At 34.2% G+C, this 18,223-nt stretch overlaps 1 protein-coding gene across 1 annotated transcript in view; it reads right to left on the minus strand.

Annotated features, from left to right (window-relative positions):
* The window catches only part of LOC128240634 (disco-interacting protein 2 homolog C-like), a 68,155-nt gene extending 50,784 nt beyond the window's left edge, over positions 1-17,371 (minus strand). Inside the window, exons 1-2 of the mRNA XM_052957343.1 lie at positions 17,187-17,371; positions 10,853-10,930 (exon numbers count right to left, since the gene is read on the minus strand). Of these exons, the coding sequence (XP_052813303.1) occupies positions 10,853-10,930; positions 17,187-17,271 (163 nt within the window). The 5' untranslated portion in view covers positions 17,272-17,371. The remainder of the gene's footprint in view (positions 1-10,852; positions 10,931-17,186) is intronic.
* Between the last annotated feature and the right edge of the window lie 852 nt (positions 17,372-18,223).

An 18,223-nucleotide genomic window follows, 5' to 3' on the forward strand; every position in this document is an offset into this window, starting at 1 on the left:
ACAATCATAATTCTTGTTAAAACAACTTGAATATCAATAATAGTATAATTTAGTCTAGGGTGGAAGTCAAATTTAGTTCATACACACTTTCTTTCAAGCTCTAATGTGATGAATGTTGGTTACTTTAAGCATCACAAGATGGAAACTTGTACTGGTGTCCATCATGCGAAGCCATGAGAAGGTTTGAACCAAAAACATCAAGGGTGAGAAGTGGACATCTTTTTTTAAACCAATAAGCCAAGTGCTCTCAGTCTCCCAGAAAATAAAGTTAAACTCTATTGAATGATGGAGCTTCATTTGGCCAGTTTACAATATATATAGTATCGGCATTATATGGACCTGCTCAACTCCAGATAGGTTGACAACCATCAACTTATAATGAGAATATCAAACAATTTAAAAACTCATTAACCTCAATAATACAGTAATTCATTTCTGGTGTGGTCAACAAACAGTCATACTGTGGTCATGAATTCATCATTCTTCCAGGCTGAGTCAGAATGGTAAATCCACTTTAATATCACTTATCGTCTTTGTGAGGAAAGCTGAATTCAATATAAAACGCATTTAATATCAACATCTTGTTATCATTTCAATGTCCTGTAGCGAATCACTTCATCGCAATTTCATAACCAATTTACTCAGACAATCTAAAACAAGAACGCTGAGGAGCAATCTGGTTTTTTACAAACAAGGGACATAACTTGACATTTATTGAAGCGAGAGTTATGGACCCATGATTTAAAGGTACCAATTGTCTCTGACAACATGTGTATCAAGTTCCATTTGAATACTTTAGTCTTTAAAAAATAATTTTAGTTACGTACAAAGTTACAAATGTTTTTTTTTTAGTTATGGCTGGCACAACAATGCTTACCACATCTACACTAGGATTTTTATTCTTTTTTATAGAAAAATGGCTATGGCTAATAACCAACACTTTTATGTTACGGTAATAATACAAATTGTATAATTCTACCAATATTAAAGATTAAATTAATTACTCTAATTCATTTTTTTATCAATCTTTAACCTCAATTTTTTTATGTTCTGCTTAATTAACAATCACAGTCATATGAATGTGAGAAAAACTGAAGACTTCTGACCTTTGTATCTCCCATACATGTCCTGCAGAATGAAACAACATTTATAAACATCCTAGCTCATGAAAATATTCTGAATCATTCTCGATGTACATCATAAAAACAGCTCTCCAAAGTGTGCTCTGTGTGCTAATGATTTTCATGATAGAATGATTCTCCTTTGTAACGAGTACAGATGTTTAAACAATTAGTTGAAAATTGAGAATTATTCGGAAATGGTGAAAATTTTGACTTCCTTAGCTCTCCGTGAAACCTCAGATTGAAAAAGACCCTATCAGACACCATTGTTCTGATATCCCATTGTCATATTATGAAGTTTATTAGAATCAAATGACTAAGCATCACTTCATTAATAGTATCAAATTGTAAACAATACAAACAAAAAGAATATTTAGAATGTACATGTATACGTTAAGACAACTGTGGTCACAGCATGCAAGGCGACTCTAAATTAATTACTTGTTTTTCATTCCTAGCCGTTCTCTCTTTTTTTCCCCCTCCCCTTAATTTTTTTTTGACTCAAATAAAATGTTGATTCAGGGTCTGTATCTGCGTATCAGTCATGTACTGTTCAGAAACAGGGTTCATTCATTACAATTGTGTCTATATGTGTATAACATTCACATGTAAAAAAGGAGAATTATAAAGATAATGTTCGTAGTTCGTCTAGAAATACATGATGTATATGGTCCCTTATGTAATAAGAAAGAGATATTCAACGTAGAAGAAACAGTCATCAACAAAAATCAAAAATATTATGTTTACCCCCCCACCCCCATTTAAAGAAATATTTCAATGAAAATCTAGCAATTAATTCAAATTGGCCTAACAGCTATAGACTGGTATGAATATTTCAACCACAATTCAGTCAATATCGGTCCTTGAGACTTCTAGACAGTTGTTCAGCATGGGGGTGTTAATGCCAAAATATACCAAAACATTCTTTATTAAAGGTCACTTAGTACCTTCTGGCATGAACACCGAATAGACCATGTTAGAGGACACAATGCAACATAAACTGTGATGCCCCATGATTCCTTTAACCTTGACCATGCAAATAACAATTGTGGTTTTTCTATTGTTTAGTATCACATTTTGCTCTTTTTAAGGTTTCTCGCATTCTTTTGTGACAAAAATCTGATGTAAAGCACTTGAAACTCTTCACTGATCCTTAGACTTAATTTTATTTTTAAGTTTTTTACTTTAACAAAATTTGTCAATAAAGCAACTCATAATATAGATCAATTTACCTTCAACCATGCTGCTAATAATAATATTTTTAACAGTTAACAGGGAAATCCAGAGATTTGGAAGTCACAAGAGGGCGCTGGACAAACATGCACATTGACAGGGATTCAATATATTCCCTTGTTGATCAAAGTACGTGATTATTGAGAGTGGTCCTTATCCGATTTCAAGTGTCAAATCAATTGTGAGGACACCTAGAAGCCAAGAGAACATGCTGCCTGTCATGCTGTCTGGTGCTGTCAGTCTGACCAGAACCCACAATCTTGGGTGAGAGGCTGAGACACCCACTCACTAATCACCGCTGGACCACCTCAGCTCATTTTAACCATCTAGGATGCAAAATATGCAAAAGACAAATACCAGTGACACCAAAACACCAATTTACACTTCAATTTCCAATTTATCAGTCCATGTCAGCGGATTTATCTTCTCAAAAATATTCCCACATGGATAACATGCTGATAAAGTTGGCTGCCTTCCTAACCCACAAAGTGTTATGGTATCACTTCGATCAATCAACATTGTGAATCTACAGGTTATCTGTCTTTAGATTTCTAAGTAAACATGCTGAGTCATGCTGGTACTATAAGACACATTTGAACACTAAGGGGTTGTGCCACCAATATTATCATTATAAACGTCTGTGTTTTACATTGTTAGGTATGGGAAATATATACAACCACAACAAAAACACTGTTGAAGTATTTAGTAATTATTTGCTGAACAAACACTTCACATATCAAGGCAATTGATTTTTAATGCAACAAGGAAGCCATTGAATCAGGACATTTAAGCATCAATGCACTTATTCATTATTGTGGTATCCTAAAGGAGCCAAAAAAGCATCATAAATAGGTGCAAAGAGTGCTCTATGGTACTCTCATTTAGTGCTATATGGTACTCTCATAAAGTGCAATGTGGTACCCTCATATGTCACTATGTGGTACTCTCATATAGTGCTATGTGGTACCCACATATATTGCTATGTGGTACTCCCATTCACGCTAAGTGGTACTCTCATATAGTATTATGTGGTACTCTTAAAAAGCATTATGTGTAACTCTCATCAAGTGTTATGTGGAACTCCTTTATAGCGCTATGTGGTATCTCATACATCACTATGTGGAACCCTCATATAGTGCTATGTAGTACTCCCATATAGTGCTATGTGGTACTCCCATATAGCACTATGTGGTACTCAAATATAGTGCTAAGTGGTATTCCCATAAGTGGTACTCCCATATAGTGCTAAGTGGTACTCCCATATAGAGCTAAGTGGTACTCCCATATAGAGCTAAGTGGTACTCCCATAGAGTGTTATGTGGTACTCTTATATAGCCCTATGTGGTACTCCCATATAGCGCTAAGTGGTACTCCCATATATTGCTAAGTGGTACTCCCATATTGTGCTATGTGACACTCTCATATAGTTTTATGTGGTACTCTCATAAAGTACTATGTGGTACTCAGATTGTTATGTGGTACTGTCATATTATGTTATGTGGTACTCTCATATAATGTTATGTTGTACTCATGTTGTTATGTGGTACTCTCAGATAATGTTAGTTGGTACTCTCATATGGTGCTTAGTGGTACTCTTGTATAATGTTATGTGGTACTCTCATATAGTGTTAAGTGGTACTCCCATATAGCGCTAAGTGGTACTCCCATATATTGCTAAGTGGTACTCCCATATTGTGCTATGTGACACTCTCATATAGTTTTATGTGGTACTCTCATAAAGTACTATGTTGTACTCAGATTGTTATGTGGTACTGTCATATTATGTTATGTGGTACTCTCATATAATGTTATGTTGTACTCATGTTGTTATGTGGTACTCTCAGATAATGTTAGTTGGTACTCTCATATGGTGCTTAGTGGTACTCTTGTATAATGTTATGTGGTACTCTCATATAGTGTTAAGTGGTACTCTCATATAGTGCTATGTGGTACACTCAAATAGGACTATGTGGAACTCTTATTTAGTGCTACCTGGTAATCTTGTATAGCGTTACATATATGTGGTACTTTTACAAAGAGCTGTGCCTAAGCAACTTGCCCATGTTTCTCAGTTGAAAAGGGACAAAGTCAACATATATTTCACCAGAGTGCTTGGACCTGCTTTTTGAAATGTCATGTTAATGTGTGTACTACATCTCTTGTGAAGTGAAATGTTTCCCAGTTCTGGTTGTCATTAAGGTTTTTTGCAAGGGGAAGTCAGCCTCATCATTATTGGTACTAAAGCAATGACAATAAATATACTGAAAAATTTACAAGATGTTTCACACAAGGACAAGTATTCAATTATCTGCAAATTTGATCATAATAAATACATTAAAGTTAATGGCTATCAAAAACGTGCTGGGTTGCAAGATTCGTGACATACTAACTAACCACCCTATGTATAAACCCATTGAAGTTTCCTATAAACAATCATCATGAAACATGTCTTAAAGCCATGTGATTTGTAAACATATACCCAAATATTCTGACATGGTTTATTGTTTAAAGCATTTCCTCATTTGTTATGAGTAAGCATCTTAAGTGTGACGAAATGATAAAATGGCCGCCTTTATTGCGATTGTTTAGGGCTATTACACCGATTGTTTCAAACATTCATGTTAAGTGTCAACAGCTTCAAGAGACAAGACTTAAATAGTTGACTATATCTCATCGAAAATTAAGTGTATCGTTTGAAGTAAATAGTAGTTCATATGAATTCTGGTCATTTGAAAAGCAGAAATAAACAAAGACAAGTGTTCGATTGTTATGATGTATAGTACATGTACTTGCAGGGTTGTATTTCCTGATCAATTCAAGGCTGAAGTTTAGCTGAAACATTTTTTCCCCCTTAAATAAAAATAATATTTCCAATATCAGTTTTGAAAACCCCCAAGATGTTTTTGTTTTAAAAAATGGACCCCAAAAAAAGATTTTTAAATGAAAAAATGAGTGTGCTCTTAAAGAAACAAAAAAGTACATAATATATTATAACCTCCACCGATTATTAAGCCAAATAAAGCCACACATGTGCATAATGTTGCTTGCAACACGTGTCAGTGGTCGAAATAAGCACAAGCCCACAAGCTCTGCACTCAGGTTAAATGCTTTTCGGGCTTGCTCAAATTTTGGGTTTCATACAGCAGGGCTTGTTCAAAAATGTAATGCAAAGCAGTATATATAGTAAATGAATTCGGGCTTGTTCATCCAAAAGACTAATTTCAATGACTGATGTGTACTAAGATTATCATGTTTTTTAAACATCTTGAACACTGTTATATGGCCAACAACAACACCAAGGCTATGACAATTGTAACTTGTTTTAAGTACTATTCATTGAAATATAGACAAGCTAATAAAACTGTCCTGAGTTTATTATAGTCTGGGTTCCAAGTGACCTCATTGGTGGGAAAAAAAGAGTCCGGAATGTTATACAAATTATTTCCATGTTGTGTTTAGAGAATGACATTGATTATGAAAAGTGACTTTGGTCACTCCTGTAAAGTTGCTCTTGCAAATTTTCTAAATTCAAGATGGTGTTCAAGACGGCCCAGTTTGTGATATGAGAAATTTTAAAATAATGGGCTGTAATGATATTTTGAGAAACCAAAAACACCTTTATTAGAGAAGACTTTTTCATTGTCTAATTGTCTTCACATTTAAGTGGTATCACACAGTATTTCAACTAATAACACTTTCTTTGAAAGTGTAAGGGCATTTACAGATATTAATATGTCGGCAAATTCGGTAACAAAACATATATAGTACAGGGTTCTCAAAAAGTTTCGGTTGGACTGTCTCAAACAGTAAAGTAACTGAACAGCTACTACTTATTCTACTTAAAATTCATTTATTTTTCCAGATCTGAACCGGCCCAATTGCCCAATGAACCGTCCATTTTGGCAGGCAGCCTGTTCTTATTAAGAACACTATATATATTTATTTTTTTAAACTAGGTTATATCATAAATTTATCTGAAAAAATTAATACGATAACAGCAATTAACTGTCAGATTATCATTTTACGTAAAAGTTAAATCAGGCTTAAAATTATTCAATTTCAATTATGTATTCAAAATTGCTGCTTCTATAAATATTTACGAAAAAACTAGTAAATAGCTATCGATGATAACTTTACTTCAATGAGGAACATATAACACACAACTTAACAAAACACAACAAATTATTCAATGTCTGACTCTATAAAAAAAATATACAAAGTCCCTTTAATAAAAAATATAAATGATGCAAAAACATAATACAATGCATTCGTTTACTTTCTCCTCTTAACGACCTTTTCGTGAGCAAAAAATGAAACATTGCCACATAATGTTAGAACACATGATGTCCTGTAGCCAAAATGGAAAACTGGCTGGTAATATAGTTGATATATTTCTAGCCTTTTCCCCTTTAGCAATAGGGTAACGCCATTAATTTTACATTTCTTGCTTATATCTGTTCTTTTGTCAGGCTTATATCAGAACTTACTGTGTTGAAATGTTCACCTATGAATTATATTTAAAGCAGCCATTTCTTCATAAGAACATTTTTTGTATGAATCCAGAGGCTGATCCAGGATTGAACGTTAGAGGGGGCGTACCTTAGGGGAGTAAAACCTTTTGAATTGTGCCCTCCCTCAGAACAGCAATTTATTTGGTTGGCAGGGAAATTTTAACAATTTCTAGTCCGAATGGTGCATTTTGGGTGTATTTTATTACTTTTTGCTCCTTTATTGAAACAAAAGTATACTTGGACAATTTTAGGGAGGCGTGCCGGGTGGGCACCTGCCCTCCTGGATCTGCTAGTGGAATCTTTCTTTACCCAAGCCTTTGGAGTTCAGGCTCATGCATCGTCCAATGGGATAATGACAGACAGATTACCATTTAATCATTTAGAAGAGCTCTAACAAACAAAAATCCATTATGCAGTTTACAACTGCCAAATTTCCATTAAGAAATGAAATTTACAGCCGCCCAGATTCCATTTAATCATTAATTTGTTCTATAAAGTGGTAATATCAAGAAGCTTGTGCATGCACACTGGCAAATGTAGAGGCATTTTAGAGGCATTTCGTGCTGAACACTAAAAAGGTAAGCATTTATTTTTAATCTTTTAAACGATTAGTCAATGCTGGGTTATGCCCAGCCTGCAGACTTAATCGTTTAGAAAACCAATTCTTCTGGGCTTGCTCAAATTTTGAATTTTATTTAGCAGAGCTTGTTAAAAATTTTGTTGCCAAGCAAATGTATAAAAATTTGGGCTTGTTCATCCAAAAGCCTAATTTTGATGACTAAGTGAGGAAAGACTTTTAAGTTGAAGAATCAGACAATAGGACCAATGAAAAGGTCTTTGCAAGTCTTTAAGCGCATGCATGTCTATTAGGACATTTACAGTTATTAATAGGACATTCACGGTAATTAAATTAGGGGTATTAAATATATCGCAATGACAATACATTAAAAAAAAATCTTTTAAAAATCTGACAGGTTAAAAATATGGATCGACCATGTGTGCTATATCTTGCATTTATGCATGGCAAGGACACCAGAGCAATGACATTACATTGTCACTTTTACCTTTTGACAACCTGACAAGTTAGGATTTTTAATGAAATTGCATTAATTCAACCTTCAAAAGATTGAACGTTCCAGTTATAATTTTATATGATGATGATGATGATGATGATGATGATGATGATGATGATGATGATAATAAAAATAATAATAATATAATAATAATGATGATGAAGATGATGATGGTGATAATAATAATGAAAATAATATTATAATAAATAAAATAATTATAATAATAATAATCATAATAATAATGATAATAATAATAATAATAATAATAATAATTAACTACTTACTAAAGTATTTAGACAGTATATATCCAAGCTAAGAATAATCTATTTTACACAACACATTTAATTCAATCCTTCATATTTTTCTCTAACATTACACACAAAATCACAGAAACAATCCATAATACATCCACCGATCAACTCAGCCTACACCAAACTCCTAAATATTATTTTTTTCCCTCCAGAAAAATCCCAATAAAATAAAAACAACAGAGAAATCTTTATAGTAAGCACATATGTACCCATATAAAACAGCATTAAAATCCGCAATAAATTACAAAATTCCCACTTTGTATCGGTAGTTTTTTTGTCTGTCTTCCCTTAGGTAAGAAATTAAGCTATGGCTTAAAACTGCACCTCATAAAGTTTCGGTGGTTAGAAAATGGCTGCTTTTATTGTATTATGCTAAATGAAAAATAATGCACACGAGTTGTTTTGTGCATTTTTGTGCAAACATTTATCAAGATAAAGCTATTGATATGCCTATCCCACTAAACCATTATATCAATTATATATAATCCGCATGTTCGTGCAGGGTGAATATTATAAATGTAAAGGTCTCAACTTTGAATTTTGCACTTTATAAAAAAATCCGTACCTAATTGTTTTCTATATCTATTGTAACACATAACCATATCATATCCGCTGATCAGCATTTGAGCAGTTTTTATATGTACGAATTCCGAAATACAAATTTTCTTTTTTTGTTTTTCCCGAGCATTATATCAAATGCAAAATGTTTGAAATGTATACCATGAGTAAGTTACTGAATTGAACGTAGACTTTAAGCATACCTTATTGTGTAATTTGACAGTGGTACATCAATAAATAGAAATAAAACTGTCACTCAAGGTAATTCGGCTCATTATGGCTTGTTATGGCTCATTATATTATATCAAAATAACTATCAATACATAAATCTGTATATTGAATAGTCTGATTTTGCAAATAATTGACTCATTTCTTCAATTTGTGAGCGTGGATTATTTGCTTAATCAGGACTTTTCAATAAATAGATTTATGTATTGATAATTATTTTGATTTAACAAATCAAGATTATAGTTCTTCATTTCAAACCAGCCAATCAGAAACAAGTATTTTGTGCACTATGTTTGGCCATTCACAAGGAAGACTGAGTTCATTCAAACTTGCTATATACGTATCAGAGTTTTAACAATGGTTGTTACAAGTTCCTTTACTCGAAAATTATCAAACTCATTCCTACAGTTGATAGTGCTCCATTATTCACTCAGATACACAGGGTACAGAATGCTGATAAGTCAACTCTCTATATGTTTACCAAATGGTGCCCTCCAAGAGCCGATATCTGACCACTGCATGCGGGCAAAGTGTATTTATGAATTGTTAGACATGAACTAAAACCTTTACTATGAACGAATGGGTGAAAGTGGGTTCTAAATGACATTCGATGTTTTAAGTGACAGGGATAGTAGGTGACCCAATATGGGATATACATAAAAAAGGAAATCATAATTGGTGAGAGTGAAGCTCGAACCTAAATATGTTTTCTTGTGCCCCTTATATCCCACACAGGTCATCTACTAACCCCATAACATATATATCACATCGACAACCTGTTTACAAGCATCAATTTTTGAGAAATGTTTAATTTATTCATCAGAATCGGAAAAGAGAAGCCAAGATATAATTAAGTGACCAAATATGAAAAAAACACTGGGTCAATGCCTGACCAGTCCTGGATCAATGGCATTGCAACATTAATGTCTGAGACATGATATACTGGAGCAGATAGTACTTTTATTACTTCACCCCTCCAAACTTGCCACTCCAGGCCTGCTATGTCAGTCAATACATCATAATAATAAATGCAAAAATATAGCCAAGTGCTAGCTTAGCAACATGAAACTTTACTTATAAATGCTGTATGTTCGTATATATCATATGTTAAGATCGTTTGTCCCAACAGAAATGGTGTAATGGTGATACTTGATTGAACAGGAAGAGTAAAACCTCTTTACATGACCGAGACATTATTTGTATCAACCATAATTTAGCTATTGATTATATTCAGAGACGTTCTAAATGACAGTGTGGTCAGATGTTGGGGAGGTGGTCTTTCATGTAAAAGCTTGAAGCATTTTCTTAGCAAAGTGTGAACTACGTAGAGTGACTGATATCTTTGGCAGGGAGTGGGAGAGGACAGCAAAAAATACATCTTAACCTGAACAAATTGACACTATTTTTTTTACAAAGGACCTTGATTACATTTTATAGATAATTTCATAATACTTTAAAGATGCTGATGCAATTTCATGCCAAAAAGGCAGTAGAACGTATTTCCACAGGGCACAGATGCATGTGTACATACCCGGTAGAATATATAGGCTAGAAAAACATAAAGAAATAGTTTGCTCCTGTCCTTTATGTGCATATTTTTATGCACAATTTAGGATGATTTGATTTGTGAAGCTTATGATCGTAAGCGGCTCTTGATAAGTGTCAACAGGGTAAATGTTTAATTTGGGGCTACTAAGCTTGTCCCTGTAGTTCCCTTCATATTATTGACATGGCTACTTTCTTGATGTAGAACCTTATCATTACTTTTTTCAAACACATGATGCAAATTTTATGAACGCATATTCATTCATTCTCACCTTGAGCCTGCTGTGCCAGCAAGAATGGTTGTAACAATCGCTGTTTCTTCTTCTCATAGCCTTTCTGAGTTATGTCCCCTGAAACAGAGAATACATTAGGTAGAATTATTTCCCTTTAGAAATTACTAAAATTACTTACAATGAGATTGTGTTGCACTGATGCTTCTTGGCATGACCTTCATTAATAATGTTCCCTGAAATTCAGATATTTATCTTTACACAGTATTTAATAATGATGCATCCAATTTACTGCCACTCATATGCTTCCTGGCATAACATACATGAGTTATTTGTCTTTTGTCTTTTGTCGTCTAGGGAACTTCTTTAGCCCTAAAAGGCTAATAAATCCCTTTAAACTGCTTCTTCTGTAAGTTCTCCACCCCCGGTATGACTTAATATACTTCAGAAGTATCAAACCGTTTGTTTTTCCAAAGTTTATCAAGACCTGCCTTGAAGGCATTCACAGATGTGGTGTTCACTAATTCATGTGGCAAATTATTCCAAGTTGAAACTGTACGATTGCCGAAAGAATTTTGACGTAATGATTTCCTTGCTTTAGGTTTAAATAATTTCAAATTGTGTCCTCTGGTACCACTATTGTCAGCAAAGGTGAAAAATGTTGTCATACTAATGTCATCAATATTGTGTACTATTCTAAACACATGAATCATGTTATGTTTCCTGAAATGCAGATTTTCTCTTTACACAGTAATTAATATTGAATAATCAATGATGCATTCACATTTTGCTTCTGGTGCTTCTGGTCATAACATTTTCAAAATTATGTTCCCTAAAGATAAAGTTGCTTCCCTTTAATTAAAGGATATTTTAATGTTTAATGACAAGGGCAAAGAAGAAAAACAACTCGCTAGTTGAATCCAGATTATGACCGTATACCATTCATTTTCACCAATTTCAGGCCCAACCAACCAATTTTCGATTATAATCGATCATCGGAACATCACTTGCTCTGACCCTGGGAAAAGCAACATAAATACATGCAGAATCATTCATCAATTTCGAACTGATCATTTGTAAAAGAAAAAATAAGTTCTTCTTAATGAATAAACATCAATAATGTCTTTTCAAGTGCACCACTGGGTGGTATTTAGTGAGCTTTGAACAAGGAAGTAAACATTTCACATAATATCATTCTGTGTGTGTCACAGATCATTTCCCCTATAATAATGTACATACTAAGATAATTGACTTGTACGGTAATGGTATAATTGTGCAAACAGTTCTGTCTTTATAGCTAATAAGTTGACCTTGATGTATCATAATTTCTTAAATAATACAAAATGCATTCCTGAATTTAACACTGGGCGTTTTGCAAAAAAGTAATTTCTCTAAAATTGCTGAAAACGCTGATAACCATTGACTGCATTTTGGGAAGAACAATTACGGGTTGTACCAGTATTTTGTTTGTTTTTCTTTTCAATTGTAAAATGGGACCCAATTCTAGCCTAATATTAAATCCCAAAAAGTATATCTTTTTCACAAAAAAATGGCCTTAACATTCACAACCCTAGACCATATCTTTGAAAATAATCTCCAAACAATACACTGATATATTTAAAAGCAACCTCATGCCCGTAAAATAGTGCAAAGCCAAGAGCTTTAAGTTGGCTTGGCCACCTGTGACCAGGCCCTCAAGTTTTTTCGATCAAACAACAGTTCTTGAAACACTGATTTTCTGCTATTAGCCCTATCATGGTACAGTGGAAACTCACTAAACCGGACAAGGTCCGGACTGGGCAAAATTTCCGGTTTAGTGAGGATTCCGGTTTAGTGAGGATTTGATGTACGGAGTAAGTTTACTAAAAATTTAAACTGAGTGAACCTTTAAAGGGAAGTTGAAAACTGGAATTAAATAAAAACACATTATTTAACGTAATTAACACGAATTTAATGCTTGTTAAGTATGTTTGATAGTTTAATTAACGCACCACTCTAATTGGATTCAATCATAGAAGTCTTTAGAAATAAAGGGAACTTGAAACTTTAGATAAAACAACCCTCCAAAATGATCACTTAATAACACTTATTTTCTGCAACAAACAAATTAATGGTTCAATTAATTTTTTTTTCACAAGTTTGATTATCGCACGTTAGTCAATCCACAGCGCAATCATCATTATCGATTATCGAGTTAACACAACATCACAGGTGCAATATTTAACAACGCACCGGCTGTCAAAACAAAGTGACACGCGCTTCGCGAATTCCTAATACACAAAATCATTTTGACATGTTTGAACAAATATACGTCCGGTTTTGTGAGGTAAAATTACGTTGACAACTAACACATTTTCTCGATTTTTTTGTCCGGTTTCCAGAATTCCGGGGTTCCGGTTTTGTAGGGATTTTTTTACATTGAAAATAGAAGGGAAAAACCGGGACTCTGAAAAATGTCCGGTATTCCGAGGATTCCGGTTTTGTGGAGATCCGGTTTAGTGAGTTTCCACTGTATATCTCATTGAAGGTATAAAATAGGGGTTTAGAGAACAAGTTACAGTAAGGGCCTGCACCATGCCGGTTTTGGTAGCACCACTCCGCCCTTACCAGCATGTGCACCCTTCTGCATTCAGAGAATTGAATGCTATACATAACCATGTTTTCCTTCGTTTTGTTTAAAAAGTTAAATTATTATAAATACACACAATCTCAATTTATCTGGCAGTTGAAACACAAAACTACTTCCATAATGGCATTTAATGGCAATTATATTTATTTGCTTTTTGGGTCAATTTTTTTTTTAGTTCTTCACAGCAAATGATAGCAACCTGTCCCTTTTCTGTAATATCCTGCTCTTTTTAAAACATGGCTAAAAAACTATGATGATATAATATAAGCTTAGCAATGTTTTGAGCCTTCGGCTATATTAACTTTAAATATTGATGAGTGGTTTAGACATATTTTATTTCAAATGAAAAATGAACATTGCAATACAAATATTAAAGAATTTAATTGGAAGCTTAAAGCTTATATTAAGATATCAGACAGAAACTCAACTATTCTTCTGCGGCATCGAACAGGTTTTCTTTCAAATTTCAAATTATGCGTTTGCTTGAAGAAAACTACTTAAAATGTCAAAAGGTAGGACATAAAATGTCTCATATACATCTTCTTTTTTTCTCATATATCTATGATCGACAACCGCATATAATTTTCTTATTATTTGAAAGGGCGTTGCTCGCTGATGATCTATATATAATGCGTTAAGAAATGACAGAAATTACTCAAAGAACATTCTAATTACAGTTTGAATACTATTTTTTTATTTTCATGAGTTTCTAATTTGCAATCTTTTAAGGAAAATACAGCTTGTTACTGATAAAGTGTATGGTATAACATTTACATACATCTCTTTACATAAAACCCTTATAAATGATACAAAAATAATATTGACCATTGCGGAATGCAAAATGCCCTGATAACTGTACGTCAAATACCTTAAACTACATGGCTGTATATCAAAAATTAATTCATGCTAACTTAATGTGTAATAAAACAATTTATTTTCATTATTAAAACATCACAAACACAGAATATCTTAACAAACTGAATCAAATCTCAGCAAAGGGGAAACATTTGTATAATTGTGGGGAACAGTTATAAGAGCTGTAGAATTTCCCGCCTTTCATAACATCAGCAGAAATATGACATACTCAACAAATTCCTGGGAAACAAATTGATTATTTTGTCTGGTATAGTTCTATGAAGGCAAAGGGCTTCCAAGATCAAAGAATTACATGTACATTAGCAACATTAAGCACTTCATGTCTAAATGTATACTTTTTATCAATTACTAATAATCACCCCTTTTAAGTGAGGAGTAATTTATAGGTAAAAAAAATTAGATGATTCTATCAAATTATATGACAGTCTATATGTGATAACACATCTACTGTACATGAAGCATGTATAACTTTCTAGAACACTTGTCAATTGTGCCATAATTCTTATTGGAAAATGTTATCCACACTGCTCTGAAACTGATCTGTATTCCTCAGAATGAAAACTATTCTATTTCAAAGGGAAATTGACCAAGGATACAGCCTATCAATTCATATTATTTTAACAGAAACAAAATCTGCAAACTTAATAATCCAGTAACTGAACATGTGAACATGTGAGATCCATCAGCTCTTCCAGAGCACATCAACACCACAGAGATGGTAGATAGCATCAGACAGACAGAAACATTATATAAATTAGCTAATAAATCATACAGTTCCTTTCCCAGATTGATCCACAGCACTGATACTGGATCAAACATTTAAGAATTAGTTTGTTACAGCAAGGGACCTAGAGACAATTTTATTTTCAAGTTTAGAAAAACCTTTGTACAAACAGAAATCAGTGTTTTCACAAAATTGTCTGAACCATGGGACCCCCCCCCCCACACACACACACTCTCTCTATTCCTCCCCACTCCCTCTCCCCCCACCCCTCAAAGGGGATACTTAAATCAATAATGATACAGACAATAAGCATGAATAACACAATTATGCACAACCTAAGTTGCGCCCCAACATGGGGTCCCTCTTATGTCAAGTTCTGGACCTTCCCCTGTTACTAATAGCACAATACAAAGAATGCTGATTTTTTCCTGATAAATTTTGGGTAATGATCTTTGTGTAAGAGGTCAAGGTTGACAGCTACATGTACATGTCCAACTGATGAGGTCAGACAGTTACCACATGCAAGCTTAGACAGCTCCATGGCAAAACGAGCTTGTGACTATAATTTTTAAATGATGTCTGCGAAATAACTAGTAGTCCAGGAGTCTGAGACTACCTGAAATGGTTCAGACCGATCCTTTTAAAACTTTGTGAGGCTGACTGTTGTGTATAAAAGCATAATAATTGAGTGAGAATAAAACTGTGAACAATATTGACTTTCGTTAATAATTTTCAACTCTCTTGAGTCCGAAAAGACTCCTCAGTTGAAAATATTACTTCCCAGACTGGTTGTGCTACACCAAAACAGGCAGTCTTACATCTTTCTGGCGAAGATATAGAAGTCTCCTGCTTCTTACTAATCCAAACAATAATACATGTTATGTAAACCATGTGGCACTATTATTTGTACAAAGTGATACAGTTCACTTGTAGTGTGGTACTTTCCAAGCAACATTTATGTCATAATGTCAAAAAAATAATTATATCAATACAACATTATACTTTGTTATTATAAAGCAATAAAATGAAAGTCTATTTTTTTTTCCTATTTAACATGACTGCAGACTGCTTATTTATCAGCATGTAGCCAGAACCACAACATTATGTTCTTTTGGTCTAATTAACTTTTTCCCCAAGCTTAGTGGTAATTAAACCTTTACACCATTTAAATGAAATGCATTTTGTGATACATGTATTTTGATTGAAGCTGTCTGGTAATACCGTGAAATTAACATCGTCTGTTTAATTTGTACTCTTGAAATGTTTATGCTCTACACATTTCGTCTGGGTTTCAGAGCATGGTTTAGTATCATACCGGAAGTAGTATTCAAATGATATAGTCTTTCATTTATAAGGTCCTGATCAGCGGACCATACAAAAACCTGGATATAAAGCCAATATTGCCAAGCTAAAAGATGATACAGACCATTGGAACTGATACAGCCCAGACTGAAATAAGATACAGCCAAGGTAAAAAAAACTAATTAGTCCAAGATTAAAGACAATACTACCAAGACTAGGGGACCTAGGGCCAAGGTCGGCATATAATAGTGAAATAAAAATAAATAAAATTAAGCGCCAATCTGGGCTGTATGAGCTCTTGATCTAGACCATATCATGGTTTGGTATTTGATCTGGGCTGCCTGGTCTTTCAATAAAAGCCATAATGTCAAGGCTGTTCAGGCAATTTATGCTGTATTATCTGCTATTTGTTTCAAAAAGTCTTAGTTTTGCACATTTAACTGTCCAAAAACCCTAACAAGTGATGCCTCTCCTGTAAACAGGTTCCTTACTAAATCATTACGGTACAAAAAATGGTGAAAATTGTTTCGAAAAAATTGTAATGGGCACTCAGTCAATAAAGAACAGTCATAATAGGGTTTGTAAATCAGCTGGTCACTGTCATTGTCTTCCTGAGTCAGTAAGTGTTTATCATATGACCACCATCATCTGGTCTAAACTAATAATTTGAAAGGTATTAACAAATACTGGAATGATATCAGTATCACCAAAAGAAACAAAGCACTTAATGTCAATCAATAGTAAACAAAAACAATACAACACAAAGTATGTTCAATCAACCGTGTCGACCGTGTAGTCTGACTCATTTTTGACAGCACGAAACAAAGTGAAGAAACATGGCTTACCCTCCGATAGTTCCAGGTGTAACTCTGCCAGCTTCAAGCGAACATCGTCCGGTACCTGAAAACCTAGCGAGTCAACTTCTGCCATGATTGATTATTCCAAAAACACAAAATCAAAAAATGCTAATTAAGCCTTTGAATATCGCCGATCGTCGCCATATTGGATTTTCAGCGAAACCCCACCTCAGTCTCGCGATAACTCATGAGAAGGACTAATTGGCCTGACTGATTGACGCGAGAACTCAGTACTGATAAACCGGTGTTAAACATTTGTTATGGTGCGTCTAAACTGCGCAAACATGTAGGATGAAAAACAAAATTTGCGTTAACATGTAGGACGAAAAACAAAATTATTAGAAGGCGTAGAGCATATGTGATTTTCAGATGGGTGTGGGTAGTTAAATGTTACCATTTGAACCTCTGCCAGTGTTTCAAATCACGTCGTGTGTCTTGTGAGCCTCTGAAGTCTTTCAGTCATTTTTCTTTCCTCTACTAATTAAACTTAATGACCTCTTGGAGGTTGTTCTTGAAGTTGGGATTCCAATGTACGTAGTAGTTACGGTATTTCTGTGTACGATATGCATGTTATACGTGTACAACAGTACGATGAAAGTGTTGTAAGCGTTTACAGTAGACGTACAAACTGAAGAAAATTCCGAGGAATTAAAAAAACAGTTTTAATGTACGGATTGCAAATGCTTTAATTAGAATGAACACATATAAGGGACATGCCAAGTAGTCGAAAATTCAAAGCATAAATGCCGTTTAGAGGCTCCAGGCAAATTTCGCATTTCGCGGCAGTGGTAGCTTCAATCGAAACAACTCGACCATGTCCAACAAGCTTCGGGATAGTCAAATAAAGTAAAGTGTTTGTTTATTATAGTGTCACCCCTCTTAGTTAAGGGCCAGCCCGTTGGGCTTATGAGACACCTACATTCGTGAACATCTTTACCCCGATTCCTTATTCCAAATGCCAGACGCCTGGCAGGAAGGCAATCGGTACCCCTCGATTTAACTAGCTGCTGGGTCGGCAACCGGCC

Source organism: Mya arenaria, chromosome 7 (assembly GCF_026914265.1).
Source record: "Mya arenaria isolate MELC-2E11 chromosome 7, ASM2691426v1".
Classification (NCBI taxonomy): Eukaryota; Metazoa; Mollusca; class Bivalvia; order Myida; family Myidae; genus Mya; species Mya arenaria.